We start from the raw sequence: 27,241 nt of genomic DNA, 5'->3' as shown, positions 1-27,241 counted from the left end.
AGACCTTTAGGGTTTGCTGGGAGTTGTAGGTTCAATACCGTAAGTGGAAACCCATAAGTTGCACAGGGGCAACCCTTTCCTTGAACAAAGTTGATCCAGTGATCATCTGAGATTCCTCTATCCTCTACCAGTAGCCACTTTCCCAGACGTGATTGCCCAGATATAAGATTTCCATATCTAATAGAACATATCCAAAAGGGTTGTCCTTTATAGATGTTTTCTACATGTATTTTGGGGCTGTTTTTTTATAATTCCCTGTATTTTTCTTCAGTTGCTGTTGCCGTCTTTCTGTTGAGTTTACCGTTTTTGCTGGGTTTTTTATCGTTTTTTTATATCTTTTAATTTCGCTATCTCTTCTTTCTGTAGAATACACAAAATCCAGAATATAAATGTGCAAATATATAGGAAATTCTGCATCATTATTCCGAACGTGGTGATGAAGTGTGAGAGCATTGTATTTGCATACCATACTTTTAAGCACACATCATGATGAATATTTCATCCATTTCCGGAGAATTTTTTATTTGTTCAATATCGGGAAGTCACTCACTAAGTCCCTTCATGGAGACTTGTATAAACCCCCATCATTCTCCATTAGGCCCATCTGATCTCACACATGGAAATCCACCGAGAATATGCAGATTCTCAATCATGGCGAGGCGTGTATGGGAAGCCGGGAGGATTTACAATATATTACTGCCGTTTTTAAGGCATTTATTTGCCTTCTCTGACAAAGCTGTTTAACTGATCTGTAAAAGAGCAAAAAATTCAGTAATGACAGCAAGTGAATAATGTATTCACCGCACCATGAGACTGGTAACGAAGGAGATGACTCAATCCATACAACCCTCCAGACCAATATTGGTCAACCTACCAAATTATCGTATAGGCTTTCGAAAAATGGCCATTGACCTCTCCTCTTCACACTTACTATTTAGTGACTCACGTCTGGGTGGCTGTGTATATACAGGCAGTCCCCTACTTAAGGACACCCGACTTACAGACAACCCATAGTTACAGACAGACCCCTCTGACCTCTGGTGAAGCTTTCTGAATTATTGCAATAATCAGCTATAAGGTGTCTGTAATGAAGCTTTATTGATAATCCTTGGTCCCATTACAGCAAAAAATGTTTAAACTCCAATTGTCACTGGGGCCCAAATTTTTTTTGCCTGGATCTACAATTATAAAATATACAGTTTCGACTTACATACAAATTCAACTTAAGAACAAACCTCCGGACCCTATCTTGTATGTAACCCGGGGACTGCCTGTATATCCACATAGATGTGGATTTGAAAGTAAGTGGAGGACATTGAGGGGTACTTACCATGCCTTGTCCACCAGGTTTCTGGTGGACACGGCGTGTAAAAAACAGAATTTCTGCAGATTTTTCTTGTTTTCTACTTTACACACAACTTTGGATGCAACAGGACAGGGACTGTCTCTCTCCTGGACTGACTCCCCTGGAAAAGCGGCAAAGACTACATCAGAACTCTCAACCAGGTTCGGCCTGGTCTAAACTGGTCAAACCCGGTGGACATTCAGGCCTTACCCATCTCGTGACACCATGGCAAAGACTTTTGGCTGTGGGACCACTTTGGAGACTTAGAACATTCAGTACGAATCAAAACACATGTGGGGGGGGGGGACGACAAGCTTACAAGCCGAGATTAAGTCGCAATTTCTGGCAAATAACCGGGTATTGCCACTTCTCCTCCCTCTAAACCGGTTGAGTGGAATGTGGTGGTGCTGGGCATAACACTGCCTAACATAGACCTAATGTTGAAGTGTCCCGGTGGTGCAGCGCTGCCTTCTGGGATTTAGGCTCCTGATAGATCTGGCGACTACCAGGAGGCAGAGGCAACATCATACAGTGACGCACTTAGCGCCAGCTCATGATAAATGTGCTTCATGGTCGTGATCGACAACTTCAATCACAGTGAATAAGGGATTCCTTGCATCCTTGTTGCTTGAAGTTCCAACCGCAGCACTGTGGTCGATCCAAGAAATCCACTGTGGAATCTATCCTTACGTAGACCCTCATAGGCTTTTCCTACCGCACATATCCGCAATGTATACAGCGCATGTCCCCCATGCACCATCTGCTTACCCTAAGGGACTCCCAATCGTAGAGGGAACCAGGTGGAACCAGGTGATATTATTTATCATTTCACTAATAATGAACGGACCCATAGTTTTAGTTCGGTCATGGCTAGTAGTAAGGGGCGTCAGTTTTCCGGATTTGGCTGCCAATTTCGGCAGTAGGTCTAAGTCGCGCAGCCAAACCCCAACTAAAACTATGGGTCCGCTCATCTCTAGAGGTCACTGATAGGGACCACATAAATGATCAGTTTCAGTTACTACAATATATAAAAATTCATTCATCACACCAAGACTGCTTAATAGCTGGTCGAAAAACCAGACAACCCCTTTAATTACTGTATATGATCTTAAAGACAACATTACTGAGGAAATAGTTGATAAAAGTCCCTGATATGGGATCACATTTACCTTTGCTTTTTGGTGTCGCTGATCTCTTGTAAGAAGCCATTTTATTACTTATCTGAAGCAATTTTGAGCGTTCACCCTGCTGCCCCCAAATAACATGTATTATATTTTCTAGCCGCCTGCGCCGTACCAGCAGCAGATTGCGGATTCTCGGGGAGGTTAATTGCTGTTTTTTCTTCATTTTCTGTCACAGAAGCTTTGTACGTCCTACACCATTTCCCAGAACATCTGACCATTGCACTGACCTTGGCTGATGTCTACATGAAGGGAGTGCGGCTATTTTTGTAGTGTCCTAGATGCTGGTCTCCTTGTATTTTATGTACTACTTGTATGTATTAGTCTTGTACAAACAGTTGTTCACAGCCAGAGACTTGATGTTTGTCTGGGGATAAAGGTTTGACTAATGCTGACCATAAATGGAACGATGCTGAGCATGCAAGACTGGCGCTCCATTCACTTCTATGGAGCTGAATGTGACTACCATCTGGTTTCATGTCGGACTGGCCCACCAGGAGACCAGAGGATCCTCCGGTGGGCCCAGGATCTAACCTCATATGGAAATCGAGAGATACAGTAAAAAGCAACTTAATTTGGAGGTCAGTAGGTAAGGGTGAAGATCCCAGGATAAGTATCCAAGTCCAACAATGTCCGATGGAGTGAGGATCACACCTGCCCGACTTCTCTTCTGTGATTTATATACAAAATTAATATATAACTTTAAGGGGTTGGTCACTAATAAGACACATTATCAGGGTAAATATAAGACCCTTATAGGGTCACCCAAAAGCTTCTTTGTTGTCCTTGGGGGGTTCCAGACAGTAATGACTGCTCTGTCCCCCTTCATCAGCCAGAAGTCTCCAGAGCACGGGGCATCACAGGAAGTCCCGATTCCTGCTGCCAGCGGGTCACATGACCGGCAACTCCAACAAGAAACTTTTCCAGGATAAGTATAACTTATGGGACTCTGTTAGTGTCATATACTTACCCTGGTAAAGTTTCCAATTAGTGGCCATCTCCTTTAATTTTATAGAACAACCCCTTTAAATATACCTGTAAAGAACAGAAAGGCAAGAAGGACACCGCAGCCTCTGTATAAACACTCAGCTTATACAGGACGTCAGGAGATTTCCTGGTGTATACTCTCAGCGTATACAAAGAAGTAAAAGGGGTCGTCCACTTTAAGCACATTACAGCAAATAATTGATGTTGTTTGTGTAATGAAAAGTCATTACATTTTCCAGTATACTCTCTGTATCAATTTCTCACTTTTTTCTAGATCTGTAGGTCTTCTTGTCGTCTTCTTGCTGTCATACAATAAGAAGTTTTGTTGTTTACTTCCTGTAGATAAACATCGGTCCCTGGTCATGTGATGTCACACAGCTGCACAGCTCATTATATATCCCTGGTCATGTGATGTCACACAGCTGCACGGCTCATATATCCCTGGTCATGTGATGTCACACAGATGCACGGCTCCTTATATATCCCTGGTCATGTGATGTCACACAGCTGCACGGCTCGTTATATATCCCTGGTCATGTGATGTCACACAGCTGCTCGTTATATATCCCTGGTCATGTGATGTCACACAGGTGCACAGCTCATTATATATCCCTGGTCATGTGATGTCACACAGCTGCACGGCTCATATATGCCTGGTCATGTGATGTGACACAGATGCACGGCTCCTTATATATCCCTGGTCATGTGATGTCACACAGAAGCACGGCTCCTTATATATCCCTGGTCATGTGATGTCACACAGCTGCACGGCTCGTTATATATCCCTGGTCATGTGATGTCACACAGCTGCACGTCTCGTTATATATCCCTGGTCATGTGATGTCACACAGCTGCACGGCTCGTTATATATATCCCTGGTCATGTGATGTCACACAGCTGCACGGCTCGTTATATATATCCCTGGTCATGTGATGTCACACAGATGCACGGCTCGTTAGCATCACACAGCTTTGATTACATTCCGTGTTAAAATGAGCTGTGCACCTGTGTGACATCACATGACTATGGACCGTCGTTTATCTACAGGAACTAAACAATGATGCATGACAGCAGAGATCTTGGAAAACCACGATGAATAGATACAGAAAGTATATTGGAAAATTTTATAACTTTCCATTACACAAACTATCGGTTATTTGCTAGAATATGCATAAAGTGGACATGTACCCTTATATGAGAACCTTTACTTCCTTGTTCCCATCTAAGCTTTTTTGTCATTGATTCCTAATATTGGCTTCATCACGTGACATTACAGGATGATTGGAGGTATCATGTGGCGGTACGTAATATACATTGCGGAATATGAATACGTATCAGTTTAGGATTATAACGCTATACGGTGCTACGCAATTTATTCATTTTAATCTAATAAATTCTGTAGCACAGAAAGCTGTAAAAAAAAAAAAAAAAAAAAGCTTTATTTTAAAGGGGACAATACATTAATAACGGTCTGCGATTAATTGCGATTAATGCCGGTATAACGCTGGCTCAGCAACAACGCGGGCAGGGAGCGCATTCGTTATATAAAAGGAGGGGGGGGGTCGAAATCTGATTTCAGCTCTTTCAATAAAGTGTCTGTTCTCTGTAAACATTATACCCAGATAAAAGCAGTGAATAGCGTCTACACGGCACAGAGGCGCCTGACATGCCGCGCGGATCCCTGTGTTCAGCAGTATTATCACGCATTGTGTTTATGGAGCCGAGTGGGGAAGGCAGAACAGATAAAGCCCTATCTGTAATTCCATGCCATTGTGTTTATGCCTTTATACTACGGGGTAGCACTTGTCACCAACAAGGATTTTTTTCCGCTGCTGTATTTTTTATTTATTTTTTAGATTTTATACTGCGGAGAAAGCGGCGCGTGTTAAATTGTAATTCCCCACATAGCGACCCCCGCCATTGCCTTATGGGGCATTGTGTGTAAACGCTACGGAATCTCATTCACTTTTCTGTGGAATCTTAGATTTTAAGCTTCATGTTTGACTAGGGGAAAAATAAAAAAACTTATAAAATCTGGGAGTGGAGCTGTTTGTATTACAGCTGGGAAGAGCTAAGGGTAAATCCATATCTTATAGGCCAGTTCTATGTATAGAGTTTATTTGACAGGAATAAATCCATATCTCTCAGGTCACTCCACGGCGGAGAGACTTAGTGAGGAGAAATCTATAATGCGGAGAGGAGGAGGAGGGATGGATCAGGCTCTCGCCGCGGAGACGGAGAACCAGAAAATAGAAGCCTATAGCGGTAATGAGACTGGAGAGTGCAGGTGGCAAACAAAGTACACGACTACGTAGTCTGACTACGGACAGAATAGGATCCAGCGTGATGAATCTGTGCCTGTGGATCAACGTGCCGAATAAGGGAAGTGAAGATGCAATCTGGATCATGTAAAGATGGCGCCTGTTTTAACTATTGATGACTGAAAGAAAGTGACTGATTAGGAAAAACTTTAAAAAGTTTAGGGAGAAAGGCAGATAGGGGCTCATTTATCTTGTTTCCTTCCCTGAGCTCTTTTTCCGCTTTAATGACGTTTTTTTTCTTTGTAGTTTTTGGTTTTTTTTGTTACATTAGACTTTTTAGGAGCGAATTTGAAAAAAAACACACATTTTTGCGCAAGTCTTACCATTGGCTTCCTACTCATGGTCAGGACTGGAGTGTTTTTGTGTAATTATTTACGCCCTTTTAGATACAAATTAATGTTAAATCAGGCGCAAACCTCTGGAAGCCAGAGAAATACAAAGACAAACCCAGATTACTGCTACAGCACTCCAGCAGTGCTTAAAAAAAGGTGCATATAGCAACGCAATACGGCCAAAAAGATGCTAAAATACATCCAGAAAACAAGCATCAGACTAAGATAAATCTGCCCAAAGGAGAAATATGAGATAGATAGATAGATAGATAGATGAAATTGAAGTTAGAGTTAAAAAATGAACTTAGAGTGCAATCCCAATTAATTCCTCCCACCAGAAGTTACGTAGGCAGCACTAGTGAAATAGGGAAAAAGAATTAAAGGGAATCTGCCACCACATTTTTCACAGACACAACTAGTGGTAGGTGCCTATAGAGCACTAGTAACTAACTGACAGCCTTCGTTTAGCTAAAAATAGTTTCCCTCAGATACCCAAAAATCAGAGTTATAAACTAGCCTGGTGTCTAGGGATCTATAGAGCGAGTCCGGGACGTGTTCTGCCAAGGTGACAGCTTCGCAGGTTCTTTAGCCTCTTAACATTAGCAAACTTAATGCACATATCTGAGCGCATAAAAAACATGCATGGACTACTCCTCTTGTTGTGAGTTCATGTGATATGATATGCTGTGATTTTATGAGATATATGCTTGGTGTACTGTTTTTCTAATGTTAGGAGGCTAAAGGACCTGCAATGATGTCACCCTGGTCACATGACTTACTGCTGCATGCAGAGGAAGCATGGGGAGGAGCTGTGACTCCCTATAGACATTTTTGGATACCAGGTTGAATTATAAAATTGACTATATGTCTGAGGGGAACGATTTTTAGCTAAAAGAAGTGTGTTACAAGGGCTTTATGGGCTGTATTTGTAAAAAATTATGGTGACGGGTTCCCTTTAAAGAGACACTTTATTTCACCTCAAAGATGGCAATGTTTCAGTTGTGGGCCTGCCTATCTCAACCATAGATAGACAGATAGATAGACAGATAGATAGATAGATAGACAGATAGATAGATAGACAGATAGATAGACAGATAGATAGATATGAGATAGATAGATAGATAGATAGATAGATATGAGATAGATAGATATGAAATGGACATATAGATAATAGATAAATATGAGATGGATAGATAGATAGATAGATAGATAGATAGATAGATAGATAGATAGATAGGAGATAGATAGATAGATAGATAGATAGATAGGAGATAGACAGATAGATAGATAGATAGATAGATAGATAGATAGATATGAAATGGACATATAGATAATAGATAAATATGAGATGGATAGATAGATAGGAGATAGACAGATAGACAGACAGATAGATAGACAGATAGATAGACAGATAGACAGATAGATAGATATGAGATAGATAGATAGATAGATAGATAGATATGAAATGGACATATAGATAATAGATAAATATGAGATAGATAATAGATAGATAGATATGAGATAGATGGATAGATAGATATGAAATGGACATATAGATAATAGATAAATATGAGATGGATAGATAGATAACAGACAGCAGTCTAAACATTGGTGAAAAGTGCAAGTGAAGTTTATTTCTTGTGCAGCCACCTTTCGTGGTGTACACCAAAATGTGGCTGCACAAGAAATAAACTCAACCTGCTCTTCACTGATGTTTGGAGGGCTGTCTGCCTTCATATATGGAGTATATATCTTCATATATCTTTCTTGGGCTACTTCTACATAAACGTGTGCTACGTTTGGGCTGGGACTCAGGTCGTATCACACGTTTGGCTGGAGAGACGGAGGGATGAGCGGTGCACCAAGCCGTACGTACAGGGAAAGATAAAACATGCTCTGTCTTTTTCCCCGCCGTGGTACGGTGACACACGTGTGTGCCCACTATACCGTGGCCGGGCTCCATAGGCTACAATGGGAACGTATGTCCGGCCGCAGATTAGTGCCGGATATACATCCCCAAAACGTCTGTGTGAATAGATAAATATTTAGACGGAAAGTGGATAGATAAATAATAGGCTACATATGACATAAATACATACACATACAGTTTCTAATTAATATGAATTAGTTAATGGATGAGAATATATAAATATTTAACAAACAACTAGATATGAAAGAAAGAAGATAAATAGAGAGAAAGAAGATACAGTAGATGATAAGATAGATAGAGAGATAGATGGACATAAGGATGGATGGATAGATAGATAGATAGATAGATGGATAGATATGAGATAGATAGATATGAGATAGATAGATAGATAATAGATAGATATGAGATAGATATGAGATAGATAGATAGATAGATAGATAGATAGATGGGCATATGGATAGATGGATGGATAGATAGATAGGAGATAGTTAGTTAGATAGATGTATGGATAGATGATTAGATATATATGAGATAGATAGATAGATAGATAGATATGAGATAGATAGGCATATGGATATATAGGAGTTAGTTAGTTAGATAGATGTATGGATAGATGATTAGATAGATTATCAGTTACAGATATAGTAGATACATGGATGTACTTTTTTGGCTCTATCCCATGTATACCAGGCGCCCTTCCCGGATGTGCGCAGTGATTACAGTGTATACACTTCAGACCATCACAGGGGTCGACATCTCCCCCCATACCGGTAACATACAACAATCCGGATGTCTTGATTATTAAATATCTCCTGTCCACCCAACCATTGACTATGTGTCTGTGATTACTCTGCAGATCTATTAGAGCAGACACAGGCCGATACATCTCTTTCTCTTAGATTCTTGATATTGTGATTTTTTCCCCTTATTGATCGGCTCGCTGTGGCATTTGACCTCAGTGGCAAGTGGTGGGTAAATATCCCTCGGTGCAGGTTCATTATTCCTCCACATGATCCCTTTGGAAGATTACGTGGCATGCATGAGACGGGTGTAATGCCAATAATGACAGAAGCTTGACTCTTGTGACCTCTGGTATTGTGTGTGATGGAGAAGGTGAGGGATCATGTGATGTACTAGATATTCTGTAGGAACTGTATGTAGGTCTTGTCTACAAGGCTTCCACCACTCCTGAATGACCAAATCAACTGGTCATGAATCTCCAAAAGGCCCCATAGATGATAGATCTCTAACACCACAATAATTGATGCGACCTACCTCTCCATTCAGTTTTATGGTAGTGTCTGAAATTGCGGAGCACAGTGCTCAGGTATCTCCGGCACTCCCATTGACCCCCGTGAGACCCCCAACGCTGTGCTCATCAATTTCCAACACTTCCAAAGTAGTGATTGGTGCAGAAGGATGCATGCTCATCCTGCCACTCCATCAATTGGTGAGAACAGGACCCCCTTTCTGTGGTTCACTGGTTGTCCGTTCTTGTGATCGGCAAGGGTCCCGGCAGTTGATCCCCTCTATACATTAAAGGGAACCTGTCAGTTAAACTTTCCTACATTTAACATATCTATTAAAACTGCTATTATACAGCAAAACACTACATTGTTATTCACCATTCATGAAAAGTTACCCTATGTGAGTCTGATCATTATTCTTCTTCTGAGTCCAGCATATTCAGGTCTGCTCAGCCACCCCTCCATTTCATTCCCAAATTCCTCAGTATTGAGAGAGACACTAGGTGTTTGACTCGCAGAAGAGAATTTCTGAGGGAGTAGTGAATGAGGGAGTAGTGAATGAGGGAGTAGTGAATGAGGGAGTAGGGAGTTCTCGTTAGTTTGTCACATACAGACAGCGTCTCTCTCAACTCCCTCATTCACTCCTCCCTAAGGAATTCTCTTCATGCAGAGCCAATGGGGCAGATTTACTTATCCGGTCCATTCCCGATCCAGCGGCACGCTCTCTGCGCTGGATTCGGGTCCGGCCGGGATTCATTAAGGCAGTTCCTCCGACGTCCACCAGGTGGCGTTGCTGCACTGAAAAGCATCGGAACACGCTCAAGTTCACCGGCCTATTCCTAGTGAAGGTAAGTGCAAGCTCCGCAACCATTGGGTTTTTCCGAATCCATTGGGTTTTCATTCGGCCACACCCCCCGATTTCCGTCGCGTGCATGCCAGCGCCGATGCGCCACAATCCGATCGCGTGCGCCAAAATTCTGAGGCAATTCCGGGGAAATCGGCGCAAATCGGAAATATTCGGGTAACACGTCAGGAAAACGCGAATCGGGCCCTTAGTAAGTGACCCCCAATGTCTTTCTCATTGCTGAGGGAGGGGATGAATGATGTAACACAGCAAGCAGGCCTCTTTTCAATCAGGAAGCTGAAGATGAGATTGAGCTAGAATAACATGAATAAGCATAGCTGGCGAGTCAGCTTTAAGAACACAGCTTTACAGGCATGGGGAGGAACAATATAGGGATAGTTGTACTTCTGTATAATAGCAGTTTTCCAATATATGTTTATATCATGTGGGTTAGTTTAATTGACAGATTCCTGTTAATGTGTGATAAATACATCTTTCTAATACAAGTTTGTCAGTCTTTCACCACAAATTATTCCAGACAAACTCATAATCATCTCCAATATTCAATATTAGCCTATAGGGGCCGTCCAATTTTCTAAAATTAATTTCCATACAACCCTGTAAGAGAATTCTCCTCTATTCGGAAGACGAGTGGATACAAAGAGTGTCTCCTGCTCTGGAGGTCCTGATCTGTCCCGCATTACACTGATTTCAATGGACACGATGTAATACACAGTTTACCCCAGTGGTGGCGCTGCAGGAAAACTGGATGCTTGATGCCAGATTTCTCTACAGATTACATGTAGCTGATGAGGATTCCAGCAAAGGGATATTTTGTGATCAACCTATTGTCAAGGGTCTGTTCTTACTATTATCACCACTATCCCAAATGGGGGTCTTTTATAAGGTGTAAGGTCTGAGACCCCCCCATCCTCAGATGGCGAATGTTGGAAACCATTTTGCAATGCATTATCCCTCAGTATATGAATAGCGAGCCTCGGAGGGCTCTCCTAATACCTTGGCTCTCTCCCCAGTCGCGGGGGTCACCTGCTGTGTCCCTGTCCCCGGCTGCGGGCGCTCACCGGTGGCGCTGTCACACGCTCACTGACTCCCTGACGTATTACTGTACATCGGAGGTTACTGGACAGAGAAGACGCTAATGGAATAGCATTGACAAAATCATTTTTGAGGGGTATTAAATGAAACGTAAAATAAAGCTAGAATAACTGTATGGATTTTCTCCTCAGCCTGTTTATGAACATTTATTGTCTGTAAATTACATGGTGCCAGGGCAGGAATCACAATGACACTTTAATAGGAGTCTGCGGATTCCAGAATAAATTAGTAACTCTTTATTATCTGGACCGTATGAACAGCGTCTACAGCCCAGGTTCTGTCTGTATGGTGGGGGATAATCCCATATTAAATATCCTTCCATGATGAAAACATGTAGCAGAGCTCCCTGTGCTGGAGGAGTCTGTAATATATAGTACATAGGGGCAGATTTACTTACCCGGTCCGTTCACGATCCAGCGGCACGTTTTCTGCGCTGGATTCGGGTCCGGCCGGGATTCATCAAGGTAGTTCCTCCGCCGTCCACCAGGTGGCGCTGCTGCGCTGAAAAGCATCTGAACGCACTCAACTTCACCGGGCCGGACCAAGTGAAGGTAAGCGCGTCCCAAGCGACACTTTTATTGTTTTAAATGCGGCGGTTTTTCCGAATCCGTCGGGTTTTCGCTCGGCCAAGCCCCCCGATTTCCTTTGCGTGCATGCCGGCGCCGGTGTGACACAATCCGATCGCGTGCGCCAAAATCCCGGGGCAATACAGGGAAAATCGTCGCAAATCGGAAATATTCGGGTAACACGTCGGGCCCTTAGTAAATGACCCCCATAGTGTCATATGTGCAGGCAGCATGTTATAGAGCAGGAGGAGCTAAGCAAATAGTTTGTAGTGTCTTATCTGCAGGCAGCATGTTATAAAGCCGGAGGAGATAAGTAGGTTGTACATAGTGTCCTTTCTGCAGGTAGCATGTTATAGAGCAGGAGGAGCTGAGCAGATAGGACACAGTGTCCTATCTGCAGGCAGCATGTATAGAGCAGGAGCAGCTGAGCAAGTTGTACATAGTGTCCTATCTGCAGGCAGCATGTTATAGAGCAGGAGGAGCTGAGCAAGTTGTACATAGTGTCCTATCTGCAGGCAGCATGTTATAGAGCAGGAGGACTGATCAGATTGTACATAGTGTCTTATCTGTAGGCAGCATGTTATAGAGCAGGAGGAGCTGAGCAAGTTGTACATAGTGTCCTATCTGCAGGCAGCATGTTATAGAGCAGGAGGACTGATCAGATTGTACATAGTGTCTTATCTGTAGGCAGCATGTTATAGAGCAGGAGGAGCTGAGCAAGTTGTACATAGTGTCCTATCTGCAGGCAGCATTTTATAGAGCAGGAGGACTGATCAGATTGTACATAGTGTCTTATCTGTAGGCAGCATGTTATAGAGCAGGAGGAGCTGAGCAAGTTGTACATAGTGTCCTATCTGCAGGCAGCATGTTATATCACACTAGAGGGTGACAGAGGGACTTGTACTTTAGCTTATTATTAAATATTTCTTCACTTCCTTTGTGTGCATTTTGAAGCATTGCCGGTACATACACCACATCCGCTTATGACCATGCGCTGCTCCTGAGATCGGACACATCAGAAGACGATTATGTCCATTGATTGCAGGGAATAAATACAGATCTAAATGGGATTCATACTAGAAATGACTTCCAGCTCCCAACAAAGGGCAAATTATGATTCAACAGAAGAGCGCACGTCCAGCCATTTACAGGCACTGCTCCATTAAACACACCTGGGATGACCTTTATCGTCATTATCGATAAGGAGCCAATATGTTCCACTTCACAGTACCGGGCTAGAGAAAAATGTAATAGCAATGTTTCATGCAAAGCAGCTAACCTTTCCCAGATCTGGAGGCTGCTGAGAGTGATGGCTGCTTATGTCTGAGCCTGCAGAAAGCGGCACAGGTATCGAACCCTATAAGGGCCTATAGGTTCTCATCTGCACCAGAAGAACGAAACGTGGCACAGCTCTCTTCCTACCATAATAGAAACCTGCCAGACCCTATGATACTCAGTGGGGTCCTGTTAATGTCAGGGTTGTGGAGTCGGAGCCGTTACATAAGTATAGTTCGGTCAATGCAATATGGGCTGAATATTTTTTTTATAGGAATTTGGGAAAATAATGAAATGTCCTTTTTATGCTCTATTCCTCTAAGGATTTGGGCCAAGGGTGAACAGCCTTTATTGGGCATAGGGATGTATTGTCATACTGCTCAACTTTTAGGAACCGTTCCTCTAACCTTCACCTTAGATGCACCAACCACAGTACAATACAAAATGCCACCACAGAAAATATAAATACCACAGTTCCCCAGCAACCAAATACTGCATTCAGAACAGACAATAATACTTTAGACCCTAGAGCATACAACAATATTAATAGTGGATACCCTAGAGCAGATAATAGTGGAGTTCCCACGGTACACAACAATAAGACTGAAAACTCCAGAAAAGATAATGGGGCTCATTTACTAAGGGTCCGAATTGCGCATTTTCGTCGGGTTTCCCGAATTTTTCCTATTTGCGCCGAATTGCCCCGGGATTTTGGCGCACGCAATCGGATTGTGGTGCATCAGTGCCGGCGTTCACGCAACAGAAATGGGGGCCTTGGCCGTTGGAAAACCCAACAGATTTGGGAAAACCACGGAATTTAAAAAAAAATTGTGTCGCAAGAATATCACATACACCGGAACGGAGCAGGTGAACTCCAGTGGACTTCAGCGCAGCAGCGACACCTAGTGGACATTGGGCGCACGACCTTAGTGAATCCTGGCAGAACCCGAATCAGCGTCGGAGACCGTGCCGCTGGATCGCGACTGGACCGGGTAAGTAAATGTGCCCGAATGATTTTAATAGTGGTGACCCCAGAGCATATAGTGGAGTCCCTATGGCACACAACAACAAGACTGGAAACCCTAGAGAAGATAATCATAATAATAGTGGAGACCCCAGAGCATATAATAGTGGAGTCCCTAGACAACAACTATTGCTAGATCCCACTAGAGTGGACAAATAGTGCTGTAGACCCCCCCAGAGCAGACAACAAATAATTCTGGAGTCCTTTAGATCAGACAAATACTAGAGACCCCCAGAGCCAAAAAAAACCCCAAATAAATATTCTCTTTTACAGTATCTTCTTCTGCTTTCGTCACCACACAGCAACAACTTCTTCTCTCCTCCATGTGCCGCTCTGCTCTGTGTCCCGATTGGTATTGTCACGGGTGCCCCTGCGATCCACGTATCAGATCACAGGCACGCCCGTGCCCCTCTCCGTGGCGGTGCCCCGTCCCGAGCTCACTCGTGCTCTCCTGCTGGCAAACGCGCACGTCCCTGCTTCCTCTCATAGATTTAAAGGGCCAGCGCTCCGCTGATTGGCACTGGCCACTTCCCGGATTCTTTAAAATCCGGCTGCTCCCAGCAACCCTCGCCGGATCTTAGTGCTTCATACCTTTGAGAGAGCTACTCCAGAGCGATTCCTGTATTCTGACCTCCTGTCGTGACCCCGGACCTGACCCTGACTTTGCTCCTTTGCTGCCAGCCCCGACCTCCTGCTCTGTTCCTGTACCATTGCCACCTGCCCTGACTACCTGCCTGTCCCTGACCTCTAAACTGCCTAGTGAATCTGTACCTCGACCCTGGCTGCCACCACAGACAAGTCACTCCTGTGGAACGACCTGGTGGTACCACGCCGCAGCAAGACCATCCCGCTTTGCGGTGGGCTCTGGTGAAGACCAGGTGCCACTTAGATTCCGATCCCAGTTGTCGGCTTGTGTCATCATCCGCGGTGGTTCAGGCGGTTCACTACCCCAGAAGCCTGACAGGTATATGACCCAGGAGCAGTGCAGTACAGCTGACAAGTACTTACCATTCCTGGGACCGCTTTGCTCTGGGTCCTGGGCTGGTGCACAGAACCATGGTCAGGATTAGGGACACAGAGTGGAAGGGCAGGCAAGGCACCAGGAATGATCGGAACTCATGGCTTGACAGCTCGCTTGTAGGTGTTGCATCTTTTTCCAGGCTTTTAGTTGAGATGAATGTGGCTGCACTTTATGTACAAGCTCAGTAGTGAAGCTCCTCTATTACATATCAGAGAAAAAAAGGCACTGGGAAGAAATGTCTGCAACTCACTGCTGACCTGATACTCAGGGCTTTATTGCTTCTCTAATCCAATACATCTGGCTCCTTAACCCTCTAAGGTTTTGTGGTGCCCACAGTATAACTATGGCCCTCTCAAAATGCTCATGTTCAGTTCATGAAACAGGGACTTAGTTATATGTGATGCAAGGAGTCCATGTGCTCCCACCAGACAGCACCACTCTGCTGAAAACATGATTACAATACAGCAGAGAAGCAGGGACTCCTTTCATCATACATAACTATGATGCATGGATCCAGTACCTGAGATAGTTCCTGAAATATGGGCACCACACTATCCATGTTTCATGGACCGAACATGACTGTAGCTCTGATGCTTCCCTCTCTGTGTATCTGGACAAAGTTCATTACCGATACACAAAGAAAGTCGCTCCAGATCTTGGGGACATAAAAGATTCCTTGAATAAGTCGGAATACTCAATTACCCAATTTTGTAAGGTCACTTAACTGTAGCCGATGCCTATTAAATAACTAAGGTGGGCAGACCCTTACCTCCAATGATAAGAATGGGGGTCCCTTGTATCCCGATCTGAACATGATGCAATTCTTGTATTTGTGGACAAACTACTTTAAGCAAATTCAGTCTATTCTAATGTTCCACATGTGGGAATTAGATCTGAATGTGTAGGGGAATGGAACTGTTGGACTGTTGATTGATCAATTGATCGTCTTTCAAATATTGATTCAAATAGCTCATTTTATTACTCAGGAGAGCGGGAAGTAAATGGGTTGTCATAGACTGGCGTGATTTCCTTATCTCCGGCGCTATGCAGAATCTATAGACATGAATAGTCGTTGGCATCTCTATGACCTCTCCTGTCATCAATGCGTTAAGCTCTAAAAACTGCGGATAAGGGAGTCATGCCCCAGAGGATTTCCAATCTGTGGGAAAGAATGGAGGCCAGACACTTGTATAGTGTACACAATCCAATACAAGGCAATGACAATCTATCTTCTATACAATTACTGTTATCTCAAAGTCAATGAGGTTAAGAAAAGACACAAGTCCATCTTGTTAAAATGGGGGCAGCACCGAGTGTGATCCTTATCATGTGTGGATAGAAAATAAATGTGCTAAGCAGGGAGGCAAGAATGAGCGGGATGTGGAAAACTGTATGTATGACATTAGTGGATACAGGTTTCACTGTAAAGCAGCATCAAATAGCTGGGTGGGTTACTCTCAGGTGCGTAGTGTGGAATCCACACTTTGCTCCATGAACTTGTTTTTCATTATCACGTTGTTGTTTTTTAATACATTTCCTATGTAACAGGTTTTTTTCGTAAGGCAAGTTGTAATTTTTAAATGGCGCAATTTATGAATATGCCAGGGCCACTATTATATATCATTTTATCTGATTCTCAAGGACATGGGTATGACTACAGATATATGTGCCCAAGCTCAATCTTACTTTATATTTCATTTCTCCTATAGGTGCAGAAGGAGCTGTATTCCCAGCATCCCTTGAAACTCCCTATGTCAAGGCCGAGCCCTTCCACCATCTACGGTGAGTAAGATGAGAGCCGACCCCAGAGATGTGAGTAAATACTTGGGTGTCTGAATATTTATCCATCCCACTGCCTTGTGTTTTCTGGCACATCTTCCTACGCCTATTCTGTGCTAGGCAGGAGAGCAGCACATGCTCTCTCTAAGTTACTCTGATACTCACCTTTCCCCGCTTCCCCAAAGCAGCAGCAATCTTCTCATCCTTTGCTGTAGTTGTACACGTCTCTGAAGCCAGCAGACGTGATGATTTTTTTTTTCCTGCAATAAAGGGGGCTTTAATATGTGTGGAAGCTACAGAAAAGTGGCTGTGTCAAAGCCCCCTTTTCCGTTGCTGTGACTATTGACTACTCTAGGAGCACTGTGACTATTGGCTGCAGTGAGGGTGCTGTGACTATTGGCTACTGTGGGGGCAGTGTGGCTATTGGCTGCTCTAGGAGCACTGTGACCATTGGCTGCAGTGAGGTTGCTGTGACTACTGGTTTCTAGGGGGCACTGTGACTTTTGGCTACTGTGGGGGCACTGTAACTATTGGCTGCTCTAGGGGTACTGTGACTATTGGCTGCAATTAGGGGGCTGTGATTACTGGTTTCTAGGGGGCACTGTGACTTTTGGCTACTGTAGGGGCACTATGACTATTGGCTGCTCTGTGGGGACACTGTGACTATTTGTAGGGGCACATACGGGCCATGCAGGTATATTTGGTTATTTAACAACATGTTAGCTTTATGGTTGCCCTTAAATGGCTTATGGTAATGGTAATGCTGTACAAATGTAACTACTAAAATTCTGGAGTACATACATTTATACAGCAGTAAAATGACATTCAGCCCTTTTAACCCCTTAACGACATGTGACATATTACTACATCATATGTCAGCTCCATAGAGCTGTCTCTGAGCCCACTATAGTATGGCAGTATATGGTAGGCTCAATCAGACAACCTAGGGATAAAGTACCCTAAAGGGTCTGGAAAATAGTTACGAAAAAAACAATTCAATTCACCCCCTTTCCCTAGAAATGATATAAAAATCATAAACCCAAAATGTCCGATCTATAATTATAAATATAATAATGGTTATTCCTGGAGTTTAACCCTGAAATGGAAAGTTGAAAATGCCACTTTTTTACATTTTTCAAAACATTACATTATAAAACATTCAATAAAAAGTCATCAAAAGGCTGTACAGTCCTCAAAATCGTAGCATTAAAAACATCATCAAAAGTTGCAAAAAAATGACACCGAACACAGCTCCGTACACTGAAGTATGAAAAGGTTATTAGCGCCAGAAGACGGCACAATGAAGATTTTTTTTTTTTTTTTTGTACAGGAGGTTTTAATTTTTGTAAATAATAAAACCTATATGAATTTGTTATCCCCGTGATCGTAACCAACCCAAATAATAAAGTAGACATGTCATTTGGGGTCCACAGTGAAAGCCGTAAAAACCAAACCTCCAAGAAAACGGCGCAATCACATTTTTTTTCACCAATTTCACTACATTTCTTTTCCCTGTACACGGCATGGAATACTAAATACCATCACTATGATGTGAAATTTCTTACGCAGAAAACAAGCCCATACACAGCTCTCTACAAAATTTAAAAAAATTAAGGATTTTTGAAGGAAGGGAGTAAAAAATGAAAACGCAAAAAAACGAAAAAGGGCCTGGTCAATAAGGGGTTAAGGCGACCATGGGGCTGGTGAACATGAGTCTGACCTCCCTGGTGAGCAGGATATGCTGTGGAGCTATCATATAAGATTTCAATAACTTCTGCGGTCGCTGCCTCCTTATTACAATATTTTAGTAATACAGGGAACTAGTAGAGCGTCTCGTAGTGAAGTATTGTATGTGACCGGGATGGGGAATAGAGGCAGAGCCTGTGTACATCTGCATACATGGAAAGTAACAGGAGGAACTGTTATGTGAGGCACGAGCGCCCTCTAGTGGTGAAAAAGAAAACTAGAATATTGTACGTGCTGCAACTAATCACAATTATCAGTCACATACTGAGATATTCATGAATTGTGTGCGATTCAGTATGTCGCCAATGTCCACTGTGATTCTGTATTGTGCCATATCTTCCACAGACGTGAATGCAAATCGTATATGTAAATGAGTTTCCATCATTGGCGTCTAGCAACAGAGATCATATGAATTCACTGAACCTTATCTATATATCCTTATCTATATAAGGACATTATAAGGGAATTTCTAATCTGTAAATCACGATATGTCGGGAGGTGGAACGATACAGGAACATCGGAATTATAGTATGGAGGGACTCGGGATGATCCAGTCTGAAGGGGCCTAAGGATCTACTCTAAAGGCCCATCCACCTCTGAGGCAGGATCAGGGCCTAGAAGGGATGATTGAGACCGTTCTCTTAGGCTGCGTTCACATGTGGCGTTTACATTGCTTTTTAAAGCGGAATCCAGCAGCTGAGGAGATTCGCCTAATTACATTGCTGTTATGCGTTTACAAATTACAATGTATATTGTGTTTCTAATATAATTAGAATAATAATTCCTTTATTTATATGGCGCACACAGATTACGCAGCGCTGCACAGAGTTTGTCAAATCAGTCCCTGTCCCCAATGGGGCTCACAATCTAATCAACCTACCAGTATGTTTTGGAGTGTGGGAGAAAAATGGAGGACCAGGAGGAAACCCATGCAAACACGGAGAGAACATACAAACTCTTTACAGATGTTGACCCTGCGACTTGAAGCCAGGACCCCAGCGGTGCAAGGCTGTAATGCTAACCACTGAGCCACCGTGCCGCCCTAATATATTAATAATTCCTTTATTTATTTAGCGCACACAGATTCCGCAGCGCTGCGCAAAGCTTGTCACATCAGTCCCTGTCCCCATGGGTCTTACCAGTATGTTTTGTATATGTTAACAATGTAAACACCACATGTGAACAGGGCTAGACTAGCCATGATACGAGTTGAACCTTTTGCCTCAGGCAGCACCACCTGCAGTAAGATGGGGAGAAGCATTAAGGGTGCTGTTATCTGCTACAAAGTAGTCAATCTCCATCAGCTCCTTGGAGATAAACGGAGCAGTCCAACTACTGTGGTCATCTGGAGGAGCGACAAGGGGTACAACAGACCCCAGCGGACATCTGTTCTCATGATCTGTGGGGGTCCCATCACTCAGACCCCCATTGATCAGCAAATTATGTTGTTTCATGGGAAAAACACTTTAAAAATTGTGTCTCTGTACACGTCATGTCAGCATGGGTGTGAGACACTGTATGGAGGACCCACATACTCCAAAAATGTTCTGTTCCTACTGGATTGGGCAGAGGGGGGCGCCGTTCTATGGCTCTCCTCAGGTTCACCCCTGTATTGGAATAAGAATCATTTCTATACGAGCTGACAGAGATGGAGGCCACGATGACACTCTCTAAGCCTCACTGGGGTAAATAAACCCCCATAGATAGATTTGGGCTACAGGCCAGGAGCAGTCCCTGTGTATTAGTCCTCCAGACACGAGCCTTGTTCAGACTATAAACTATACAGAGACATGTGTGGCTCAGAGGGATTCCCGCTGACTTAATTCATGGCATCTACATCTCAATCGCCTATAAATAGATTAACACCAGATCCAAAGCCGCGTCTCCCTCTGACCCTTCCCTGTAATTAATCTGATCTCAAAGACGGCCATTAACAAAAATAAATCGGCGGCTCCTCAGACGCTCTCACCATCCAGTCATTCATGTCGCTGCCTCCGCTCTGATTGAAATGTTATCCCGTGATTTATTCCTTTTAATTAAGAGCTTTCACCATGTCATCTTAGTGCCCGCGCCCGTCCCTGCCTCCATATCCCGCCGGCAGATAGGAGGTGCCGGAATTATGTACAGTCATAAGATCCATTCCTGTAAGCCAGGGGGTCAGGTGCCCCCGACGTCACATATCACAGGGGGAAGCCATAGCCCAAAGGAGTTTTCCCAATACAGCAGATGTTAGTGTAATGAAATGTTATACAGTGCCTTCTATCCCTGGTCATGTGATGTCGCACATGTGTATGGCTCGTTATATCCGTGTGCAACATCCCCCACCGGGACCTAGCCTTTTTTTGGGGCCTGGAGGCAGCCGGGGCCCGGAATACCGGAGTGGCTGGCGGTTGCGGCCTAGGGCGCGCTAATGTCACAGTGCTTGGTATTGGGACCGGAGGGCTGTCCTACAGGTGGTGTGTGCAACAAATATGGAGGGAGAGGCTGATGTACTGGTTCTCCCTGGGGTAACCCCTGAGTGTCTGTAGAATGAGTCCCTGGGTAATGGATGGGGAGCCTCACAGTTCTTTATTGAACAGGTAGCAGGCAAGGACCTAAATGGTCATCAGCAGATTCTGGTACTGGAGTGGTCATGGAGAGGGGTCCTCAGGAATAGTGCACAAGCCTGGCAGTAGATACAGGCTGGGATGGAGCTGTGTCCAAACTGTGGAAGCTGCAGCTCTGGATTGGAGTCTCCTGACTGTGGTCCTGGGATTAGGTTAAATGTCAGTACTGAAGGTGTACTGAACACTGACTCTCTCTTCACTCTGTCTCTGCAGATTGGACTGCTGCTCTGTAGAAAGACCATGAGGCCTAGAGCTTGTGGTAAAGAGCATGTGCTCTCTAAGAGAGCTGGTGGTCAAGAGGCTGTGCTCCAAGACAAGACCATGTGCTCCTCCCTGTCCATGAGTTTTATATCCCCTGGTCAGCTGGTGGAAACTCTCCAATCACACTCCAGTTTACAATACAGCCAACTCATTGGATAATATCTTACACCCATTTAACTATTTCCTATTCAGGCAGAGGCTACAGTTGCAGATTACCTGAGATCTCCCTGCATTATCCCTTGGGTGAGTTGATCAGACTCACTAGATGGGTTCTGACAGGTAAAGGGCCTTATTCGCAACTATCCCCTTGCCTATACGTTGGCAGGGGTGTTGCACATGGTCATGCAATGTCAAACAGGAGCATGGCTTATTATATCCCTGGTCATGTGATGTCACACAGGTGCATGACTTGTTATATCCCTGGTCAAGTAATGTCACACAGGTGCACGGCTCCTTATACCTAGGGTCATGTGATGTCACACAGGTGCACGGCTCCTTATACCTAGGGTCATGTGATGTCACACAGGTGCACGGCTGGTTATATCCATGGTCATTCGATGTCACACAGGTGCACTGCTCGTTATATATCTGGTCATGTGATGTCACACAGGTGCACATCTTGTTATATTCAGGGTTATGTGATGTCAAACAGGTACACTGCTCGTTATATCCGTGGTCATGTGATGTCACACAGGTGCGCGGCTTGTTGTCTCCATGGTCATGTGTTGTCACACAAGCGCACGTCTCGTAATATCTAGGGTCATGTGATAAACACTGGTGCACGCCTCATTATATCCATGGTCCCGTGGTGTCACACATGTGCATTGTTCGTTATATTCTTGGTCATGTGATGTCACACGGGTGCACGGCATGTTAAAACACCCAGCTCTGATAACCCTCTGTGATCTTACGAGTAAGGCACCTGTGTGACATCACATGACTACGGACAGATTTCTTACAGAGGAAGTAAACTATGGAACTTGAATGACAGCAAGCCGAAATCTGTAGTCCTTGACTAGAACGAAGCTGGACACACTATGCACCCAGCGCATGCGCCAGATATATAGCTAGCTGGTGGTCGTGCTGGCCGGTATACCGACACGTCCTGTCCTCTGAGGAAAAGTCTAACAGATGACAATAATCCCAATGAGGAGATTCGTGGATTTCTGTACCTGTGCATTTCCTCGTTGGGATCCACCCTCCCCGGGTAACATCTAATGACGTATTCATACAGTGCAGTATGGGGGCCGTACAGGGGATTATAGGACATGTGATATTTCCAACCTTAATGAGGAAAATCTATAAGGTGCATCAGTATAGACAGGTGGGGAATCTCGAAAGGGTTAATATTTTATGTTAAAAACAGAAATCTTTCCCTATAATCACCAGAGAGCTGATGAGATGGATTTGATCTAATTACGTATACGAATTCGTGTTTTATATTTGGCGCGGCTCTTTTTGATGTGCACAGCTGGAATCTTGTGACTCTTATTAATACGGTCACAGAGTGATGTCTCCCGATAGATCCCCGAGCCGCAGCCATTTTACTGCCAGTCACAGGAAGGGGAGAAAAAATAATTACCCAAATGAAGAACTGGAATAGAAGAAGCAGTGGGGGATCCGATTATTACTTACATCACAGAGTCCATGATAGGGACCCCCACATTTACATGCAGTACTCAGTACTGGATCTCTATGTGACACCTCAGGATTTCTCAGCCGTCACTGCCGGCTCTGCGCCTCATTATGCTAACACATTGGGGCACATTTACTTAACCGGACCAGTCGCGATCCAGCGGTGCGTTCTCCGACGCTGATTCGGGTCTGCCGGGATTCACTAAGGTCCGTGCGCCTGATATCCAGCAGGTGTCGCTGCTGCGCCGAGGTCCACCAGAGTTCACCTTCTTCTCCCCTGGTGCATGTAAGGGCTGATCTTGCGAATTTTTTAATTAATTTTTTAAATTCCGCGTTTTTTTCCGTCTGGTTTTCACGTGAAAGCCGTCGCTGATGCGCCGAAATCCCGGGGCAATTCGGCGCAAACTGACGAAAGTGCTCAATTTGGACCATTAGTAAATGAGCCCCATTGTGATGTCACAGTATAAGGATAATACGCACAGTGATGTCACAGTACAGGGATAATACGCACAGTGATGTCACAGTACAGGGATAATACACACAGTGATGTCACAGTATGGGTATAATACACACAGTGATGTTACAGTACAGCGATAATACACACAGCAATGTCACAGTACAGGGATAATACACACAGTGATGTCACAGTACAGGGATAATACTCACAGTGATGTCACAATACAGAGATAATACACACAGTGATGTCACAGTACAGGGATAATACACACAGTGATGTCACAGTACAGGATAATACACACAGTGATGTCACAGTACAGAGATAATACACACAGTGATGTCACATTACAGGGATAATACACACAGTGATGTCACAGTACAGGGATAATACACACAGTGATGTCACAGTACAGGGATAATACACACAGTGATGTCACAGTACAGGGATAATACACACAGTGATGTCACATTACAGGGATAATACACACAGTGATGTCACAGTACAGGGATAATACACACAGTGATGTCACAGTACAGGATAATACACACAGTGATGTCACAGTACAGGGATAATACACACAGTGATGTTACAGTACAGAGATAATACACACAGTGATGTTACAGTACAGGGATAATACACAGTGATGTCACAGTACAGGGATAATACACACAGTGATGTCACAGTACATGGATACTACACAAAATGTTTATATAAATCTTTATATAAATTCATAGTACAAGAAACTGTGTAAGAACCCATTCACACTACCGTATGGGAGAAGCTTTGGGACAGACATACGTCCCCCATAGACGGCAATGGCCGCACGGAGCGATTCGGTGATGCACGCGTAGATTTCAAAAAAATGTAGATTTCAATGCGCTCAACAGTGTTACTCCTCTTTTACACATAATGGGGAAAATTTACCATATGCTGACGTTAAGTGTGCCAGCGTATGATTATCTCCCCGACCTTCTGCTATTGTGCGCCATCAAGGTGCTTCTACATCAGGTCTGATGTGGGATAGAATTGCGCACTAGCCTGCACTTGCACGGGGAGCTGGCTATAGGCAGTGCGCCCCTCAAAACACCTCTCCACACCTACTTGTCGTAAAGGTGGTGACACCTGATAAATGTGGCCTACTGACTAGTAAGTTTTATGAAAGGTGGGCTACAAATACAACATGAGGCCTATACACATAGAAACTTGATGATAAATCTCCCCCTATGTGTCTGAGGTAAAATTGTTCTAGTTGCCCATGGCAACCAATCAGAGCTCAGCTTTAATTTCCCCACATCTGTTTATAAAATGAAAGTTGAGCTCTGATTGGTTTCCATGGGCAACTAGAACAGTTTTACCTCAGAAACTTGAGGCCTTATTATCCAGACAGTGGTGTAACTTAAAGTTGACGGGCCCCAGTGCAAAGTCTGTACCTGGCCCCCTACGATAATATATGGTTTATAATACTAGTCTCTTCATATGGGAAAGTGAGACCTTATGGGCCCCCTAAGCCTCTTGGGAACCTCTGCACCCCCTCAAGTTACGCCCCTGTATCCAGATCAATCACAGATAAGACTTCCAACACTGTAGTTATCTATGATGATAGGAGTCAATAACTCCCCGTGCCTTGTGGTTGGGGAACACTGGCCTAAGGGAGTGATGATCATTTCTTTGTTTTAATAACCGCCCTCTTTGGGGTATTCACAGGATTCACGCTATTCAGACCGAGATGTCCAATTATTAATGCATTTTACTAATGGTGAAGGTTAAGTAGACAGGGAGCAGAGGAGGTGTAAATAAGTTCGCACTAATAAGACATCATTTGTCAGAGTTACACTGGATGATCGTGCAGAATATTCCCGGTAATTACTCGCAGTTCTCAGGCTGCGCTCGCGGGGGTTGTAGAGGGATATGGAGTTTAATGTTCATTGACCTGAGGTATTAACCTTCACTAACCTGACAACAGTAGTGTAACATATCTAATTTTAGAAAAAATTTTTTTAAAATAAAGTTATCATATAATATTGATAACCGTGTGGGGCACCAGTAATGACGGTGCCGTGGAGATGCCAGTGGTCAAGAAGTTATCATCCAGTAGATATAACTGGAATACCCCCTAAAATAGCAGTATTAGCTGTTGCCACTAGGGGGAGCTACTGCATACATGGATGGATTTGAAGAAAGACATCTAATATGTGTACAAATCAGCTTCATAATTGGTAAAATATGGCTTCTAAGTCCTGCCCGCCTTGGGACCACCTTCGTCCCACCCATAAACAAGTGGAGCTGCCTAATTTTGCTGGAGTCTTAATAACTTGTGCCTTTTTCAGTCCAGGACATGCCACATTTGTCACATAGTAATGTCAATGAATGAGTATTCTCTGCCTAGTGATAAATGACAATATGTGTAATGTATGTGTACCCCCCCCCCCATATTAATTAATAGCGTCTCCCTCCCTCCTCATTGTCATTCTGACCTCGCCATCTATTTACGTAGTCAAAGCGTTCTGTGTCATTGATGTAAATTAGCGCGCAGCCTCGAGTGGACGAGATAGCGGAGAGCAGACGCAGGAGCCTCATTAATTTGGTTGGATAAAGAATCATGTTACATGTTGTGTTTTTCTAATACGAGGGGAAATCGCTCACAAGCTCATAAATAACTTGAAGATTACAGAGCGAGTATCTCCCTCCCCCCCCCCCCCGATCCCGGGAACTTAACGTGATACAAATGGTCTCGTCCTTTGAACATCACAACATTAGATGAGAACATGTTCTTTGAACTTGTGTCTGCAGCGAGGACGTCACTGTTTGTACATGAGACACATAATAATTAGATGCTCTTACATCTACGCCGAGGTTTCTCGTTGACGGCTTACAAATATTTTGGTGTATTCTGGATTAAAGGCGAATGTAGTTATGAAATATCTCAAGGAAACGTTGTACACTTCATACTTTGATAGCTGAGACTCGCACCTATCTCAGGAATCTCTAAGGCTGCGCATGCGCCCTGATCTCCATTAAGGTCTTGGAGGACGCCAAAAAAGTTGAGGCAACTTGTGGCATTCCCATGGACTTCAATGGAGAACCAGGCGCAAGCGCAGCCACCTGGGAGCTGTGTAGAGGACCGGGGATCTCCGCTCTTGAGATAGGTGTCAGTCCAAATAAATTACACCTTACAAAGTCTAGAAAACTAATGAAGTGTTAAACTTATATCCACAGGCTGGAATCACCCACGCGGACCCTGACCATGGAGGCTCCGAAAGGAATAGAGATAAACGCAGAAGCAGGGGGGTTAGAAGCATCATGTAGGACAGACCTACGGCTAGATTCTACAGACGGAGAGGTAGGTATCACATATTGTCAATAGAGGGTGACCTGCATTTTAAAGTGTTCTGAAGGTAGATAAAAACTTTAAGTAAACCTGTCAGGAGATTTTTCACTGCTTAATCAGAGAATATGAAATCTGAGCCGATTATATTGTTTTATATTATTTAGAATAGGAGTAAATAGAAGAGTAAATTCTGACCGGACTCCTAGGAAACACAGCAAGAGTCCCCACCCACGCAGAGTG

General features: G+C 43.8%; 1 protein-coding gene across 6 annotated transcripts in view; it reads left to right on the top strand.

Annotated features, from left to right (window-relative positions):
• The window catches only part of SGCD (sarcoglycan delta), a 454,320-nt gene that overhangs the window by 420,197 nt on the left and 6,882 nt on the right, over window positions 1-27,241 (top strand). For all 6 annotated transcript variants that reach the window (XM_072145505.1, XM_072145506.1, XM_072145503.1 and 3 more), the window contains 2 exons: window positions 16,899-16,971; window positions 26,890-27,013. In XM_072145505.1, the coding sequence (XP_072001606.1) occupies window positions 16,899-16,971; window positions 26,890-27,013 (197 nt within the window). The remainder of the gene's footprint in view (window positions 1-16,898; window positions 16,972-26,889; window positions 27,014-27,241) is intronic.

Source organism: Engystomops pustulosus, chromosome 4 (assembly GCF_040894005.1).
Source record: "Engystomops pustulosus chromosome 4, aEngPut4.maternal, whole genome shotgun sequence".
NCBI classification, from domain to species: domain Eukaryota; kingdom Metazoa; phylum Chordata; class Amphibia; order Anura; family Leptodactylidae; genus Engystomops; species Engystomops pustulosus.
Note: the sequence above shows the minus strand (reverse complement) of the source record. Positions and strands in the feature narration are given on the sequence as shown.